Raw genomic sequence first — 18,701 nt, 5'->3', positions numbered from 1 at the left:
CAAGAAACAGAGAAATAGAAATAGACCTTAGTGTAGAAGTGGGCTCCAAGAGCCAGGGCATTATATAAATGTACTTCCACTCATATATGTCAAGATAAAACATCAAATTATTCATTAACCTCCAATTAAAAAAGTCACATTTACAAAGAAATGCCAAAGTAATGGGTCAGCAACTAGTATCTTGTTTCATGACTTCAACAATGTTTAATAATGATTAAAGGGCCAAAGGCATTGAAAGTTAATAGTTTAATCTGTTTTAACAAACAGTTATTTCCTTTTTTTTTTACTATTTATCCAGAATTCCCAAAAACACCAAAATTACCAAAAAACAGTCTTCTGTGATGTATTCCTAGTACACACGTGACTCTGTGGTTCAATGAATGTTATAAAAACCTTCACAGGTTCAGAAATAGAACGCTCCATCATCCATCTGTACCCACTGCCAAGCCTCGCTCCATCTCCAGTAATTCACTTGTCACGTCTTGCCATGAGCACACTGGCTAGTGTTCACTGACTGGCCCTCACTCACAACAAGATAACACCTCACAACTTACATAAGCGTGGTTGTTCTCACACACTTTAAGATCAATTCACATACTCCTGTCCCACGACTGTTGGCACATTAGAGTAGTTTCACATGTTTAATTAGAGAAAATTATCACAAAAACACATATTTCACACGTCCAAAGCCGGTTCACACAGTGCATACATTATACTGTATGTATTTTTACGTGTGATCACACGTTTTTCTACGCAGTCACACTTTTTTTTTTTTACTGTTGCACTCGTCAGCAACCTCTCGCTCACACGTTTTTTTTATAATTAAGGATTAGAATAAAACAGTCAACCAAACATTAAAATCCTGTGCATCATCAACGCTTTAGGACATGAGGTCATGCTGTAGGTCTGAAGTGAGGTCGTGAGCAGGCAGTGTAGCGTACAGGCAGAATTCTGAGACGTTGAACCACTTCACGCATGATAGACTCAACTCTCGGAAAGCACATCAACGTTCAGCCATACTTATTTCTGTGCAGTTTCTATTTGCAGAGTTGCTACGCTACCAAACAAAAGCTGTGTGAAGCTGCTGAAGCTGTCTGAACACACCTTTAGGCTGCTAGTGTTGGTTTTTTCAAACCACACATTTAATCAAGTACAGGATTCTTAGATATATCATGGAGCGGGGTGTGACTTTGTGCTCTGCGCTTCCTCCTATTTAGCTTTAGCTTTCCATACAAAAAAAAAATCAGAATATCATTGTAAAGTTACTTTATTACAGTAACTCAGTACAAAAATGTGAACCTCATACATTATATAGATGAATACTATACATCTATAAATACGTGTTTATTTCCTTTGTTGTTGATGAATATGGCTTACAGCCAATGAAAACCCAAAAAATCAGTATTATATAATAATATGATCAATTGGTACTGTTTTGGCAGTGTGGGCAGTGTGCCAAGTCCTGCTGGAAAATGAAATCTGCATCTCCATAAAAGTTGTCAGTAGCAGAGGGAAGCATGAAGTGCTGCTGTAAGATTTAGTGGGAAAACAAAACTGCACTGACTTTAGACTTGATAATAAAACACAGTGGATCAACACCAGCAGATATCAGACATGTCTCTCCAAACCATCACTGATCATCAGTTAATTTTACATTTATATCAAGTCTAAAGTCAGTGCAGTTTTGTTTTCCCACAAAATCTTACAGCACTTCATGCTTCCCTCTGCTACTGACAACTTTTTTTATGGAGATGCAGATTTCATTTTCCAGCAGGACTTGGCACACTGCCCACACTGCCAAAAGTACCAATTGCTCTTGTATAATATTCTAATTTTCTGAGACTCTGATTTTTGGGCTTTATTTGGCTATAAGCCATAATCATCAACTTTAATAAAAAAAATAAACACCTAAAATAGATCCCTCTGTGTTTAATACATCTATATAATATATGAGTTCCACATTTTGAACTAAATTACTGAAATAAATGAACATTACAATGATGAACCCTAGGCCCTATATTAGGCCTGTCATGATTAATGTTTTTAATTGACAATAAATTGTCCCAGAGTTTATTGTGATACATTATTTTATTAACTTTATATATAGCTAATATATATATATATATATATTTATTTATTTTTTTCTGATTAGATTTTTAGTCACCAAGCATAAGCAAGCATTGTAAGTTGCTATTATAGGAATTGTTATTATAGTAACAATGACTTGAATCAGTCTCCAGTCAATTTTGTATGATTCTGAGGGATTTTTACTTGATTTAAGTCATACTCAATCTTAATTAGAATTCCCACCTTATTATAATTCATTTAAACTCAAAATAAGCACAAATCATTACCAGCCAATTTATTATGATTACTTTGTCCAAACATAAGTATACAACCAATGCAAAAAATGAGTTTTTTTTTCATCTGTCTCTTTTGTCAAGGGAAGGCTTTTTACTAGATTTTTGGAACATTGCTGTGAGCATTTGATTGCATTTAATGACAAGATCATCAGTAAGGTCAAGATCCTATCCAAAAGGATTGGTCGGAGCTCCATAATTCCAGAGAACACAGTTCCACTGCTCCACAACTCAATACTGGGGTCTTAGTACCCCTCTAGCCCACCCATGGCACTAGACATGATGCCAGTAGGTTCCAACAGGTTGCCATTCTGTCAGCAATACTGCTCTACAGGATTAAGACAAGCTGTGTTTGTGTTTGCATTTGCACATCCGTGTTAGCAACAGAAAATCAGAATTGCCTTTATTGTCACATGGTCACAAGTACCAGCGAAATTAGCCATCAACCCATCCATACAATAACATACAAGGGGGAAACAGGACAGGACAGGAAGACAGGGTAAGCTGCAGCGTGTGCACGCGCCGCCATCATTTCTTCAGTTCGAGGGATACAAGGGGAAAGAAGAGGGTAAAAAAACATACCCCTAGACTGTGCCCTAAAGAGCACATAGCCACATACAATATACACAAAAGACCAAGCAATGAAGGCGTGGAAAGGGTGCAATTTAAAATTGTGACTGATGGCTGATTAGTCCAATAGGAAGCTAAATACTGTAAGTATGTACCGTTGTCGCAGGGTGGCGCGTGCCACTGTAGAGGCCGAGCCGGTGGGTACGGAGGGCAGTAGGGCAGCTCTGCGTGGGGGGGCTGGTGGTGAGGGTGGTCTGTGCCGTAATCTCTCCAGTCTCTCCTTTCTGGGGATAACATGTAGCTTGACATCTGTGGAAAAAACACCCAAAACACACAAAACACATGCTGTGCGTAAGACCTTCATTCCATCCCACAGTAGTACAGTACATATATATATATATATATATATACTGTCTGGTCAAAAAACGTCTCCACCTGGATTTAAGTAAGTAAATGATGTGGGGTTGGTTGATGCTGCAGTTGGTCTGCAGGTTTAGGTTCAGCAACAGTATGTGCTGAAAGTATGAGATCAGCTGACTACCTGAATATACTGAATATAGACCAGGTTATTCCATCAATGGATTTTTCTTCCCTGATGAACACGAGCATATTCCAAGATAACAATGCCAGAATTCATGGGGCTGAAACAGTGATTCAGGAAACATGAGATCATCATTTTCACACATGGATTGAGAGAGAGAGTTCACCACAGAGTCCAGATCTTAACCTCATTGAGAATCTTTGGGATGTGCTGGATGGAGAAGAGAGACTTTGTGCAGTGGTCAGACTCTACCATCATCAATGCTGCTGCAAGATCTTGGTGAACAATTAATCCAGCAACACTGGATTGAAATAAATCTTGTGACGTTGCAGAAGCTTATTGAAGCAATGACACAGTGAATGTGTAAAGCTGCAATCAAAGCTAAAGGTGGTTCAACCAAATATTAGAGTAAAAGTCCACCCCAAGCTTAGCTTACCTGCGGCTGAAGAGGATAAGTAGAATAACCAAGCGACGTCACGTGAGCCGAGGTGTCCTCAATGCTGTTGGATTTGGCACCTAAATAACAAAAAAACAGCGTTAGCATTGAGTGAGAAGGTTCTACAGACTATTACAATTCTTTCCCTGTCCAAATCATCGAACTCAGGTTTCAATTAATCACTTCCATGTCCACAGGTGTATAATAGTAAAAGCAGCAGCTAGGCATGCTGGGACCGCTTCTACAAACATTAGTAAAAGAATGGGTCTCAGGCTCTCAGTGAACTCCAGCACTGTGGTACTGTGAGTGGATCGTGAAATTTTTCTCTACTCAATACTAAACATTCCACAGCCAACTGTCAGTGATATTATAACACAGTGGAAGAGACTGGGAACAACAGCAACTCTCACTGTCAGCCATGTTTCTTCAGGTTTTCATGTCAGCTCCACTAAGCATGTAGAAGCAGTTTGTAGTTCTATGATTTCTGACTGTAGTCCTGTATCTGTTTCTCTTTCACTTTGTTCTTCAATACTAAAGTTAGATCAGGTATAATTTGGGTGGTGAATCATTATTCTTAGCACTGTGCAATGCTTAGTTTTTTTTCTAATTTATATCCCATTTTCTCCCCAATTTACCAGGCCAATTACCCAACCCACTCATTAGGACTCCCCCTATCACTAGTGATCCCCAACACCAGGAGGGTGAAGATTAGCACACGCCTCCTGTTCCTCCTCCTTTTGGAACAGCATTGCTGAGTAGCATCACAGTGAACTCTGAGGAAAGAGCAGTGACCCGGTTCTGATACATCAGCTCACAGACGCAGCCTTGTGCTGATCGACATCACCTTAGGAGTGATGAGAGAAAATAGCGCCATACACTGTACCCACCCAGAGAGAGAGAGAGAGAGCAAAGCCAATTGTGCTCCCTCAGGGCTTTGATAGCTGATGGCAAGCTGCATGACCGGGATTCAAACCACTGGAGCTGCTAAACCACTTGGAGCCTGTTGTTGTAGAGTGTTCAAACACCAACAGTGCCCTATGGTTTGTGTACTGGTGCACTGATGAAGAACTAGGGGACAAACAACACTGTAAACTGTGCAGCAACAGTTTTACCAGCTTCTATCTCTGACTTTTTTTTACTTTATCTACAAGGTAGGAGTGTATAATAAAGTGGTAGACAGTGATTAGTTAAACGCAGTGCTTAAAAACTCAAGCAGCACTGCTGCATCTGATCCACTCATGGTTCTCTTAATGTCTTTTGGCTTTCAGACTCGCACCTGCATTGTTTTCTAAGAGTTGTTTGCGACATGTTTGCCTCAGATCTGAGGTAATTATCTATAGTTAGCCTTTGCACAGACACCACAAATAGAAATAGCTCTCTTATCAGCGTTTCTAGTCAGCCCGGTTAGACCAGTAGTATGATGAACATGTGAAAAAAGGCAGAGCAGCGGCAGCAGCAATAGCTCTCCATCCTCTTGACCCCTGATCGCACAGGCCTCGTCTTATGCAAGGCCCATGGGGCAGCAGAGCTGCTTGGTTCTGTGCTCTTGGTAACCGAAGCCCTCTATAAAAAGCATTGAGGAGGTTTAGCACATGCGGTGGCTTCCTCCCAGCTTCCTGCTCTACTGAGTGAAAGAGCAAAGCACAGTGCACACAAACTCTTCATTTTTGCATGTATGCAGTGTGCTGAAGCAGGGCTCATGCATCAAAATGCAAGTTTTTTCATTTTTGCAACACAGCTAAGAAATACGACCCAATGCATTTCCCTATTAATACTTAATAAAACTTCTGAAGACTTAAAATAAAGCATTCTGCTGCTGCTGCTACTGCAGCTAAACATCAATGCAGCTGCTCAAACTGTGCTAAATGCATAGGAGTAAGTATTATGAGTAAGTGAGCGAGTGAGTATAGAGGTTATAGACAGTTCAAAGCGCTAGACTAGGATCTAACATCTTCGCTACGAGACATTTTTAGTTCAGACAGTGACAAAACACTTGGTAGTATTAATATTTCCCTGATCTACAGTACTGTGCAAAAGCTTTAGCCAACAAAGCAAATTAGATCCATTTATCTTAAGTGTTTTTGCCTGAAAAAATTTAACAAGGATTTCCGATTTTTAACTAAGTATGTTATATCCTGTGAGCCAAGCTGAGGAACAAAGTGTAATTCCAGGTTAGAGGGGTCGGACAATGAAACTGAAACACCTGGTTTTAGACCACAGTAATTTATAGTTCCGACGGACAGTTCTGGTGGAAACAGGAGAGTTGAGGTGCACATTGAATTCTGCCGTGATTTCTGCAATCCGGGTTAGCACCCGAACATCCCTTTCAGACAGCTTCCTCTTACAGCGTCCACAGTTAATCCTGTTGGAAATGGTTGGTCCTTCTTGGTGGTATGCTGACATTACCCTGGATACCGTGGCTCTTGATGCATCACAAAGACTTGCTGTCTTGGTCACAGATGCTCCAGCAAGACGTGCACCAACAATTTGTCCTCTTTTGAACTCTGGTATGTCGCCCATAATGTTGTGTGCATTGCAATATTTAGAGCAGAACTGTGCTCTTACCCTGCTAATTAAACCTTCACACTCTGCTCTTACTGGTGCAATGTGCAATTAATGAAGATTGGCCACCAGGCTGCTACAGTAACACCACAGTAAGACCACAAATCAACGGGTTATATTGTAGCGTATGTTTCTGTATAGTGTTTTAAATTCATGCTTAAATTCGTGCCCCCTTTTGACTTTGAGCACCTGCACACTCCAAAGGTTTTTGCACGGCCCTGGCCCTAGATCTTATATTTCAATTAAATTAAATGTGCAAAAACCTTATTCTGAGCCATTTTGAAGCATTTCTATTGGTCCATTACGAACTTTGATATAACACTGAGCTACTGTATGTAGAAGAACCCAGCTTACCTCTCTTTGCTCCTTCAGGGATGATCCTGTAGACTTTATAAGGGTCTGATATGTCCAGCTGGCTCCTCTCCACCAGCTCGTCAAAGTCGTTGCTCTTGTTGAGGGCACAGCGGAGCCTGGTCTTCCACGTCGGAGGGTCCGGCTTGTCCACGCCTTCCCTGTATTTCCCCTTAAACAGAGCCCAGGCCTGGAACAACAAGAAAACAACATCAACACTGCAGTAAATAACATATTCTACTGATCACCTGCTGGATCCTGCCTACACTTTCTGTTTCTACCATCATCTAAACCCTCTGAGAGGCGAGAGAAGAGGAAAACATGAATGAACGTCTGGTCTGAGCATGACTACCACAGGTGCCGCCAGCTCGGGAACATGTGTGGGCTGCAGTACTCTCCCCGTTTAAACAGAAATGCAATAAAAAAAAAAATATTTTCTTTTATAACCCAAGCTTAGACACTTATAATTATATTTTATTTATATATTATATGTGTTTATTAAAATAACCACATTTTAGAAAAACTCACAGTAAAACACTATTATACTCATAAAATCTGAATTAAAGAACATTTTGGATCTAACGATACAGGTGAGCACAACACTACAATGGTGCTATCTAGTGGGCGGGGCTTAAACACCACACAAAATGAATATTTTCTTTACATATTAACTAATCGTAAAATCGCAAAAAAAAATTGTGATTTCAAAAATCTGTAGATTTTTTTGTTAATTTCTATATTTTCTTACAACCCAAGTTTTATATTATATTTTATATATATATATATATATATATATATATATATATATATATATATATATATATATATATATATATATATATATGCTTCTGTTTATACTGTATAATTAAAGTCATCAAATTGCTCCTTTTATTACGATGTTTTTTACAGCATAATTTGCACAAAACTTCACACTTTCACACAAATGACCTATGCTATATTATTGGAATAAAACTTCACACAGATGGCTCTCTTATAATAGTTTAAATATATTTATAATATATTGCTTAGCACAGCAAGGATAAATATTATGGTTGTATGGTTGCATTTAGGTATTTAAGGCAGTGATTCTCAAACCAAACCTCAGGCACCCGGGAGATGGTCCTGATTTTTGCTATAACCCAGCTGGTGAAACTGAGGGATTGAGCAAACATTTAGTAGACCATCTGGAGGTCCCTGTGGACGGATCTGAGAACCACAGCTTTGAGAAATCTATTTAGTGCAGCAACTTATTGAAAAAAACACAGTCATTGTAATTTATATTATATAATATAAAATATTTGTTATAAAATAACAAATAAGGGATTATAGGCCATATAATACACAATATCAAGCAGATATAGTCTGATTTTGGTAGAGCGGAGAACAATTATAAAGTATGGATTTGGTATTGCAACTGATATTGCATCTTCTGCGATATGACTTTTAGACATGGGCAAATTGTAATATATTGGGCAGCCCTGTTAATCAACTCATTACTAAGCTGTTGCAAAGTTGCAATGGGTGGGTTAAAGCATGGAATACATTAAAATACATTAAAATACAACAAAACTGCAAAGGCAACAACTATAAAGTACTTTCACAACATGCTGAACCAACGACCAACATAATCCAATAAAACATAATCCAACATAATCCATAAATCCACACAAACACAAGAAAGTAGAAGCTAAATGAATAAAATGAATATTAGAGTAGAAGAACCAAAGCAGCATCTTAAAGATCTACCTAATACTAAGTACTGGTGGAAACTGGATGGTCCAAAAAATCCCTCTCCAGTTCTAACAGTTATTAAGTCCTAAATTAAATCTTTAAACTGCTAATTGTTTAAAATTTCTAAATCTCTACATGAGCTTCATCATTTTATGTAGCAATAAAATGAGAAAAATATATAACTACAATATATTTTTGGTCCCATGTTGATGGATAGTGGATGTACTAGCGTAGTTCTATAATTTATTAACCCCTTAAACTCTGCGTTCCTAAATGATAACAATGACAAAATAAGACAGCAACCGATGGTGGTTCCTAAATTTAAGAACTGACATTTACTTACCAATGAATTTTTCGTGTTCCATGAAATTACGTTGGTTTTGTGAATGGTATAAACTCTGACTTGTGATTTTTTCACCACTAACATTATAGAGGTTTATTAGATTTTAGACAAAAAAAAGTATATTAGACTGGACAGATTGGATTGGAAAAATAGTATATGGACCTTGATGCTCTTCTCCAACTTTAAAAGTTAGTACTACTTTGCAATAGTTCTTACTTATTCTAACTTTACATCTGTATCATGTATTTAGAGTTTTAGAGAAATATGTGATGAATAATGTCTTAGAGACTTCAGTTCCCATACTGAATGGTGGATGGAGCAAGACATTTCTTTATATTTCATTCTTAAGTAGATCTTTTAGAGCTTTTTTACTTTTGTTCGTCTGCTCTAATATTTTTACGACTTTCTGATCTTTCTCTAGAACTTTTATTCTTTCATCGTTCATTCATTATTCTATTTCAAACCCAAAAGAAAAAGAGCAGACTGTAGTCAACTTGCTGATGGAAGCTTAGTATTTTTTTCCAGTTCCAGTTGGTGGAATTCTACCAAGATTGTCTAAGACAGTGGTTCTCAAACTGTGGTACGGATACCCCTGGTGGTACGTGAAGCATCCCAAGATGGTACACTAGATAACCTCAAAAAAAAATCAGCTTGCATTAAAATAACTCTAGAACTCTACCATAATCTATCATGTTTCCAGCTGTAATTTTCATTGACCCTAGAGTAAAACCCTGTGGAACACCACAAGATATGCTTATACCAACCAACTATTCACCAACAGTTCAATTAAATTAGTAGCTAAATAGCTAAAAAAGATGTCTTAGTAGGAAAACTGTATAAGCCAGAAACAATAATCAATCAAACAATTTACCACACAAACTAACTTACAGAAAAAAGAAAAGAAAAAGCAGACCACATATCAGGTGACGAACCACTGTCTACAGATATGAGGACATGTATATGTGTGGATTACACCTCTAGATTACTGTGTATAAATAACTATGTGTGTGGTAACTACATGTGTTCCTGTGAAATGGCTAGTAGGTGGTACTTGAACGTTTTCGTTTGGTCATTGGTCTAAAATGTTTTTTTTTTCTTCAGTTCTAAAGCTTCTAGAGCTTTGAGCTGAGACATCTGTTCTTCTTTTTTATTGTTATTCTTCTATTTGTACACTAAATGGTGATCTTTATCAGTTTATAACAAAACGAGAAGAACAGGGTCTTGATAGACTTCCTATCAACAGTTCCTACACTGACGACACTGGTGGATGGACCAAGAAGTTCCTCTTAAGTTACTGAAAGTACTCGGGTAAAATTTGGGAGATGCTACTTTTCATTCCTTAACTTGTTTTTAATTTAAATTTAATTTTTATTTGTTTTGCTCTAGGGTTTGTACTACATTGTGAAAGTTCTCAAATCTAACTATAAATCTGTATAATTTATTTAGAGTTTTAAGAGAAATATGAGAAGAGTTCTGGCTAAGATTGGATGGAGAAATAAACGCTTTTGCAGTTCAAAAACAGATTTCAAGTAGATCGTTTTAGAGCTTTTTAACATTTGTTTGTCTACTCTAATATTTTCACCTTTTTCTGATCTTCCTTTAGAACTTCATTCATCATTCATTCATCCTTTTATTTCAGACCACAAAAAAAACAGACGCTTGTCAACATACTGATGGAAGCAGATTTTCTTCCAGTTCGAAGAATCCTACCTAGATTGTATTAGAAGTTTTTTTTCTGCAGTTTAAAGCTTCTAGAGCTTGAAGCTAAGACGTCTGTTCTTCTTTTTTTATTGTTACTCTACTATTTGTACACTAAATAATGATCTTTATCAATTAACACCAAAACGAGAAGAACAGGGTCTTAACAGACTTCCTACCATCAGTTCCTATACTGACTAAAGGTGGGTGGATCAAGTAGTTCCTCTGAAAAGTTCTTGAGAACAAAATACTTGGGTAAATGTTGGAGATGCTACATTTTGTTCCTCTACCTTTTTTTTGAAAACTCTTGTCATACTTTCTCTGAAGTTAATATCAGGTATCTTCAGGTGGACTCACCTTGAAGAGCGCAGCATCCTCGTCGCGGTTGTAGTCCTGCTTTCCCGCGTGTTTCCAGGGTATCCTGAAAATGGTTTTCTCGTCATTCTCCCAGACCAGGCCGGGATATTCCCCGCTATCAATCTGCTCGATGAGCCACTGCCTAAGCTTGCCATTGCCACAACTGACTGACATGCTGCAGTCCCCATCTAAATTCATGCCTGCCAAAGGACGCATGCGACAGTGGTGACCGGACATGCAGGTGCACAGCTCGGATCATGCAAATGCCAACGTGCCTTGGAGAAGATGCTGAGCCTGCTGAGAGAAGCTGCATGCACTGGAACTGTGAGCCTGGATATGATATAATATCAATTATATTAATAAAATGAATCATGCACTGAAGTCTAAACTAAAATAAAATACGTGTGAGTGCTGAAATCAAAAGTGCCGCACTTTTTGTTTTGTGCTGCACTTTAATTTAATAAAACAATGAATTAAAATGTACTAAAATTTCACTTGAGGCTTCAATAATGTTCTATGATGTTCTAATGGTTCTAAAGGTTCTCCAGACTGCTCAGTCTCCAGGCTGCAGGCTCCGTTCCCCAGCTCTTACCTCAGTGATCGCACTGCGCAATGCTCCTCAATCGCAGCTCTGAAACTTCTCCTGCACCAGAGTGGGCTGAGAGACGCTCCAGCGCTTAAGAAGCCTTCAACTGCAGCGCAAAAGGGGCGGGACCTAAATACAAGTGGGCGGGGCTATAAAAATACACTGAATTCTGTCACCACAATTCACAGTCAACAGAAACATATTATACATATAAGTACTATAATACTTTTACTAGAAACATTTACTAGATCTGGTCACTGGCGTTCATTGGACCCAGGAGCGCCTAGACTCATTTCTATATATTGATACAACATTTAATACATTTAATAAATGTAATAAAAAGCTCATTAATATGTATGAAATCCGGTTCTATTTAAACTAGTTTTACACATATTCAGTACCATAGAACTAAAAAAAAATTCGAGTATGCATCTGCAATGCTTTAATCATGCTAGTAGTAGTAATAATAATAATAATACATTGTATTAAAATAAATACAAAAACATAAAAAAATAAAATATAAAGATATGTCACGTGCTGTCCAGAAAGTATGTTAATAGCGGAAAAGTCAATATTGTTTTTTTTTTTGTTTAATTATGCAATAAAAATGTATTACATCAACACGAAAGAACAACAAAGCAAGCACACAATGATTCAACGACCTCTTAGTTTTAACTTGTTATGATCTGTTGGACTGTTTAAAATTGTGATAGCCTCTATGCTGCGTCAATAATCCATTATATGGAATATATAGATGTGGCATTATATTATATTTCCTATATTATATTATAGGAAAACTCGTTTGTAAAATTGCGTTTAAAGCTTGTTTTAATCAACTTAAACGTGTTCATACATTTGTAAAATAATTCTGAACTGAAACTTCGCTTGTTGGCAAAAAAATTTTTATAGCCGATTGATTGTATCTTATAGAAACTGTTGGCCTTTAGTATTTTGCGTTTGTGTTTTATTTTCATTTTAATATGCATAATCAAACTAATCAACGATTTTGTAAGCCAGAGTGACTCTCTAAAGACTTCAACCAACTAAAATATGCTAATTAATCAGTTATAAAAAATGGCCATAGAACATTAAAGCATTAGAGAATTATCTCTATTTTCTTGTTTTTGATATCTGAGTGCATTGGATGTTTCATACTTTTGTACATTTATTTAAGTTAGGAGGACTTCTACTTTTACTGGAATAAAGGCCAACGCACGCTCTTTAGCGCAGCCATAGTTTTTACTAGAGGTAGGCACATTGAATCGGCGCTCCAGGACTCCGATCATGGTTAAATGTAAAGTCATTATTACATTAAGTCAAAGCCAAAACAATACTACAAAAATAATGAATTACTTTACATTTACAACAAATACAAGAATTCCAATATTCGAGTAGGCCGCCTCTCTGTAGCTTGTTAATATCGCGTCTACAATAGGATAAAACATATTGTGATATAAGCTGTTAGTGATGGTAAAAAGATTGTGATTTACACGACGAATTGAGATCAAATTGTACATAGTGGATCACTAGTAATAAGCAGTAAATACGTAAACATAACTTTACATACATACATACATACATACATACATACATAATTTTACTTAAGCCATAAAGGCACAGACGCATTTCAGAATATTGATACCAAGTTTAAAATTGAATCAGCTGATTTCAGTGAAAAGCTTATATTAATATTTATTTTTCTTATTGTGATCACATGACTGTAAATATTTTAGGTTTAAAATCCTGATGTAACACAAATAACACAACAATTTCATGACTTTCGTGACGTTGATTATATTTTAACATTTTGTTCTAGAAATCAAGTCAAAACTTGTTCAAATGGTTGGAACATATGCGTAAGCAAATAATGCCCTTTTTAAAGGATCTAAAAAATGTCTGCACTTCCATCTTTACAATCTGCAAATATCGCTGTAATATGTGCTGTGATGATGCTCTTAGGATGTTCAGTAGATGTCACTTTGGAGCTTCATGAATTAAAGTGTAAGACAGAGTGCTTTAACCCTTTTAGACCCTGCGTCCATTACAATGGACATCATGTATTTTCTTTTTTTTTCTTTGATGTTTTGTTGCACATAACATTATTTGAGACCTGTTGTCCATCAGAATAGACCATGCAGCAGCCAATAAAACAAGTCAATGCAAGCCAATGAAACAGTAGATTAGCCCCGCCCACTGCACTGAAAAAATGACAAGAGCTCATATTTGCTCATTTTATGTTCTTTAGAACCATTTTTATTAATATAAAATGAAATGTTAAACAGGTATTCAATGCAATGGGCATTTAAATAAATTCAATTTTTTAGTTGGATTCCATTTTTGTATAGATGTTTTATTAGAGTATTTTGCGTGTGCACTACAAGACAGAAAACAGCATTCTTACCGTTTTTTGTCACTGGAACATAATTCAGGGTTCATTCATAATGAAAGGGTTAAGGAATGTTACACAACATCTTTTAAACGTCTTGGGTTAAGACTACAATAAATCATCCATAGAAATTAAATGGAATTAATTTACACAGCAGTTATGGATTATTATAATAAGAATAATAAATGCTGAATTATATACATGTTAAAATATATATTAAAGGTGTGCTGTGCTGCTGGTGGGCGTGGCCTGAGCTCCACGCTCGAGGGGTTTCTCTGAAGAGAGGTAGAGTAGTAAACATCCCGCCGGGGAATCCCACCGAGCCGCCGCGCGCCCGGCCGCGGAACATCGGCCGTCCCAGCGCGCGCTCCTCATCACACTCATCCGTTCCGATATCCGCTGATTGCGCGCGGCTGTTTTTATCGAGTGGGCTGCGGGAGTTTACAGCCGCTCCGCAGCCCGGTCTGATCGGATCCGGTAAATCAGACTCCACCCAGAAATACCCGTCCTACCAGTTTAATGTCAGACTGGAGCTTCTTTCCACTGCTGGGGTTAGTGGTGTTCACCAAACCACGGAGAGAAACGGAGATAATAATACAAAAATAAAATACCCCTATTTAACCCAACCAAACTCAAGAGTTACTGGGTGAAATTAGTGCCATCTGGCGGAATGAAGCATTAGTACCACCTGTACAGGTATGAGACAGCATGTCCAGCTATGATTGTTGACTTACCTTTTTTTGGGACATAAATGCGTATTAGCTGAAACATCATCAATAACACACGAATCTGATCCAACATTAGTTAGTAAATGACATAATAAGAATTACAAAAGGATAAAAACAAGTTAATCAAACTGCCAACTGAAACAAACAAACAAAACTATTCCAAAATCATAATGCATCTCAAAAAAAAAAGAGAAAGGATGTCAAATTAACCCTTTCATACCTGGATTACGCTCCAGATAAGAATTATGTTTTTGGTCTATAATGCAAACAAAATAAGACACTACAACCCTAATATAAAATCTTAATAAATTAAATTTACTATAACCAATTAACTATATTTTTATACCTAAACATGATAAAAAAGTGTTTTAAATCACAAAAAATATAGGAAAAACGAGTTTGTATTACTTTGCCTCATTTGTTCTTTAGTCCTGACGCCCTAATGTCTCAGTTGCCGATTTTTTTTTGTCCAGTCCAGTGGGCGGGGCTAAGCTACTGTTTTATTGGCTGGTTTATAATCTATTCTGATGGACAACAGGCCACAATTAATGTTTGCAGTAAAATAACTTCTTTACATTCTACAAATTTTGAGGGCTTTGAAATCTCCTACAGGCCACTTTGAAAATCGGCCTGTTTTCTCTCTACTTCACTTAATAATTGCAAATTACTAACAGGAATCAACCCATGTTGAAAATAGTCGTTAAAAACTAGACAAACATAGTAAAACTAAAGGTTTGGAGCACATGAACTGGAAAATATTAATTTTAAATTGAAGTGCAGGAAAAAAGTCAATTTTATGATTTTATTCATTATATTTTGACATATTTTGGCAGATTTAGTTTTTTCTCTATTATGATTTCAATTATACTTTTCAGCAATGTTCCTTATCAATCATGAAAACTTTTAATATAATGATTGAATAGAAATACTTAAGATTAAGTGGTGTAATATCAGGCAGACAACTGACAAAAATCCTGGCCTCTAAATAGTAAGAAAGACATCTAAATAATTGACTTAATTTTTATACAGTACAGTATCTTAAAATAATGTCTTTGTGTCTTGAAATATAGAGGCTTATTATCTTAAAATAATGAAACGGTGTATCAAAACAACGACATAGTATCTCAAAATTATAACTTAGTATCTAAATCCTAAATAATACATTGTAAATGAATACTGAAGTGATTCACATTATGAAGGAACACATAAGGAATCATGTAGTAACTTAAAAGTGAACCAAAATACTCTGTGAAGAAGCTTTTAGATGCTCTTATCTGGGGAGCTGTTAACTCGAGGCTGGTAACTCTGAAGAATTTATCCTGTACAACAGAGGAAACTCTTGCTCTTCCTTTCCTGGGGCGGCCCTGATGAGAGCCAGTTCCATCATAACATTTTTGATGGGACTGCACTAGAGGATACTTTTAAAATTCTTGAAATGTTTCAGACTGACTGGCCCTTAATTTCTTCTTCACTAAGCATTTTTTCTTTACTTAGTTGAGTAGTTATTTCTTCTCATAATCTGGATTAGAACATTACTCAAATATTCACTATTCACTGTATACCTGTAACTCTACCTCTTCACTACTTTACTTTAACTCATGCTCTCAAACACTTTATTAAGAGACAAGACATTCAAGTAATTAACTCTTGATGAGTTCAGCACAGCTGTTAACTGAAAGTCTAAATTCCAGGTGACTCTACCTCGTAAAACTTCCTTAAAAAAAATGAAAAATGAGAATGTGTTCCCAAACAATTGACTGGTACTAGATATATGAACAGTAGAAAAAAATCAGATCAGAAAGGGTTAAGTAAAACAATTTTAAGTTTTGTTTTTATTTTATATAAACTTATGAATACAACAAGACAATGTATACAATAAAAATACCACTTAAAATTTATTAGTTTCTTTGATTTTACCAAATTGAAAACCTCTGAAATGTAATCAGGAGGAAAATTGATGATCACAAGCCATCAAACCAAACTAACCTGCTTGAATTTTTGCAAAAAGTTATCCAAAAGCAGTGCATAAGACTGGTGGAGGAGAACATGCCAAGATGCATAAAAAACTGTGATTAAAAGCCAGGGTTATTCCACCAAATATTGATTTCTGGACTCTTAAAACTTTATGAATATGAACTTTTTTTTGTTATTTCAGTAATTTATCATTTTCTGTTAATAAATGCTCTAAATGGCAATATTCTTATTTGGAACTTGGGAGAAATGTTGTCTGTAGTTTATAGACCTATAAATAGCAAAATCAGAGAAACAGAGAAAGTTTTTTTTTCCAGAGCTGTATGTTGCACTCTTTTCACATAATCATTATTAATTTTTTATTTCTGTGTAATTTACTATTTAAATGACTGTAAAAGGAAAGAAAGCAGCTTACGGTAAGTTTCTAGATCATGTGAACAGAAGTCATTCAGGGTAATGAGAGTCTGTTTCACAGCAGAAGCCGCAGAGGCTTTAAAGCTAAAATCTGACTCCAGAATCAGTGCAAATTCAGCACAGCGGCACCTGATCTGAGCACCAGATTAGCATGCACTCTCAGTGCCCTGTCCAGTTCACCAGGATCTGATCTGACGGCCCTACCGTGAATTCAGACCTCAGACATGCTGTTAAAGGACTGAGTTCAGTCAGAATATGAGCTACTATCGCTGAGAAAACAAGCAGTAAGCAGTGAGAATAGTGGACAACATTTCAATCATTGACTGTTTTTTTTAAAGAGTAAAATAACGTAAAATATTATTATAATATACTGTATTATATTCATTTTCCTTAATCCCTTAAAGCAAAGAAGCATAAATGAGAAGAAACTCATCCAGTACTGGATGAAGCTCCATCATTCCACAATCAATCCACAGCTCAATAAGCTCAATAGGGTTTATGCACCTCTAGACTATACCTGGCATTAGACTTGGGGTCAACAGGTTCACTACTGGGTCTGTCTAAATATCTGTTTTTGTTTAAATGATATATTAACCCAGAAATTACTGTGAAAAACAATATTGCTGTCTATTAATAATACATTAATAATACACTATTATAATAAATAAATGTCATGCTTTAAAAAAAATAACTTATTATATTAAATTATCAAAACGTTCGGCATCCTAAACAAATAAACAAATTAAATAAAAAAACACTTTTTTTTAACAAAGTCAAAATACTGACTCCCTCCCTGTTAGAAAAAAAAAACAAAAACAATTATTATTCCTAATTATTAATATACTCAGATATAATTCAATAATAATTCATAACTGTAAAAAACAATATATTACTGTAATTATAAGACAATTTTATGCCACTGATATAATGATAAAATAAAATAAAATAAAATAATGACATTTCATGCTTAAAAAAAGAACTTATTTATAATTAGCAAAATATTTAAATATATAATTATATTAATTAATGACTACAATAATAATAATATTATTAACAATAATAATAATAATAATAATAATAATAATAATAATAATAAAAACAATATTGTAAGATGTTTTGCCACTAATATAATAACAGTATAATAGCATAATAATGCAATTTCATGCATAAACAAATAATACATGTATTATTATTAATTAGCAAAATATTCAGATTTATGACTATATTAATTAAAGGCTATTAAAAAAACAATATTGCTGTCATTTTAAGACAATTTTATGCCACTGATATAATAACAATATAACAGCATGATAATGAAAATGAGCTTATTATCTAATATTATTTTAATTAGCAAAATATTTAGATGTATTACTACTATGATTTTAAAAGCATCTTAAATAATTAAACAAGTAATAAAATAAAACACTAATACTGACTCTCTCCCTGTTCAGAAAAAAATGGCCAATACTGAGGTCAGCACAAATAATCATGCTCATATATTAAATAAGATGTTCATAACAATTGTCATGACATGCCTACTCACAGCTCTACAAAACTGGCAAAAAATGTACCAAACCAAACATAAAGCAGTACTACTTATGAACAGTTCATGCCAACATTCACAAAATAATTACATGACAGTTTATTAAATAAATAAAACTGTATAG

The 18,701-nt window shown here is 35.7% G+C and overlaps 1 protein-coding gene across 2 annotated transcripts in view; it reads right to left on the bottom strand.

Annotated features, from left to right (window-relative positions):
* irf4a (interferon regulatory factor 4a) overlaps positions 1–11,954 on the bottom strand; it is a 29,956-nt gene extending 18,002 nt beyond the window's left edge. Inside the window, exons 1-5 of one of the 2 annotated variants that reach the window (XM_022678168.2) lie at positions 11,542–11,954; positions 10,950–11,279; positions 6,824–7,010; positions 3,908–3,987; positions 3,086–3,239 (exon numbers count right to left, since the gene is read on the bottom strand). In XM_022678168.2, the coding sequence (XP_022533889.2) occupies positions 3,086–3,239; positions 3,908–3,987; positions 6,824–7,010; positions 10,950–11,186 (658 nt within the window). In that variant the 5' untranslated portion in view covers positions 11,187–11,279; positions 11,542–11,954. The remainder of the gene's footprint in view (positions 1–3,085; positions 3,240–3,907; positions 3,988–6,823; positions 7,011–10,949; positions 11,280–11,541) is intronic. The other variant, XM_022678170.2, reaches the window with a different exon arrangement.
* Positions 11,955–18,701: the final 6,747 nt, after the last annotated feature.

Source organism: Astyanax mexicanus, chromosome 8, assembly GCF_023375975.1.
Source record: "Astyanax mexicanus isolate ESR-SI-001 chromosome 8, AstMex3_surface, whole genome shotgun sequence".
NCBI lineage: Eukaryota > Metazoa > Chordata > Actinopteri > Characiformes > Acestrorhamphidae > Astyanax > Astyanax mexicanus.
This window is presented reverse-complemented; position numbering and strand designations above follow the sequence as displayed.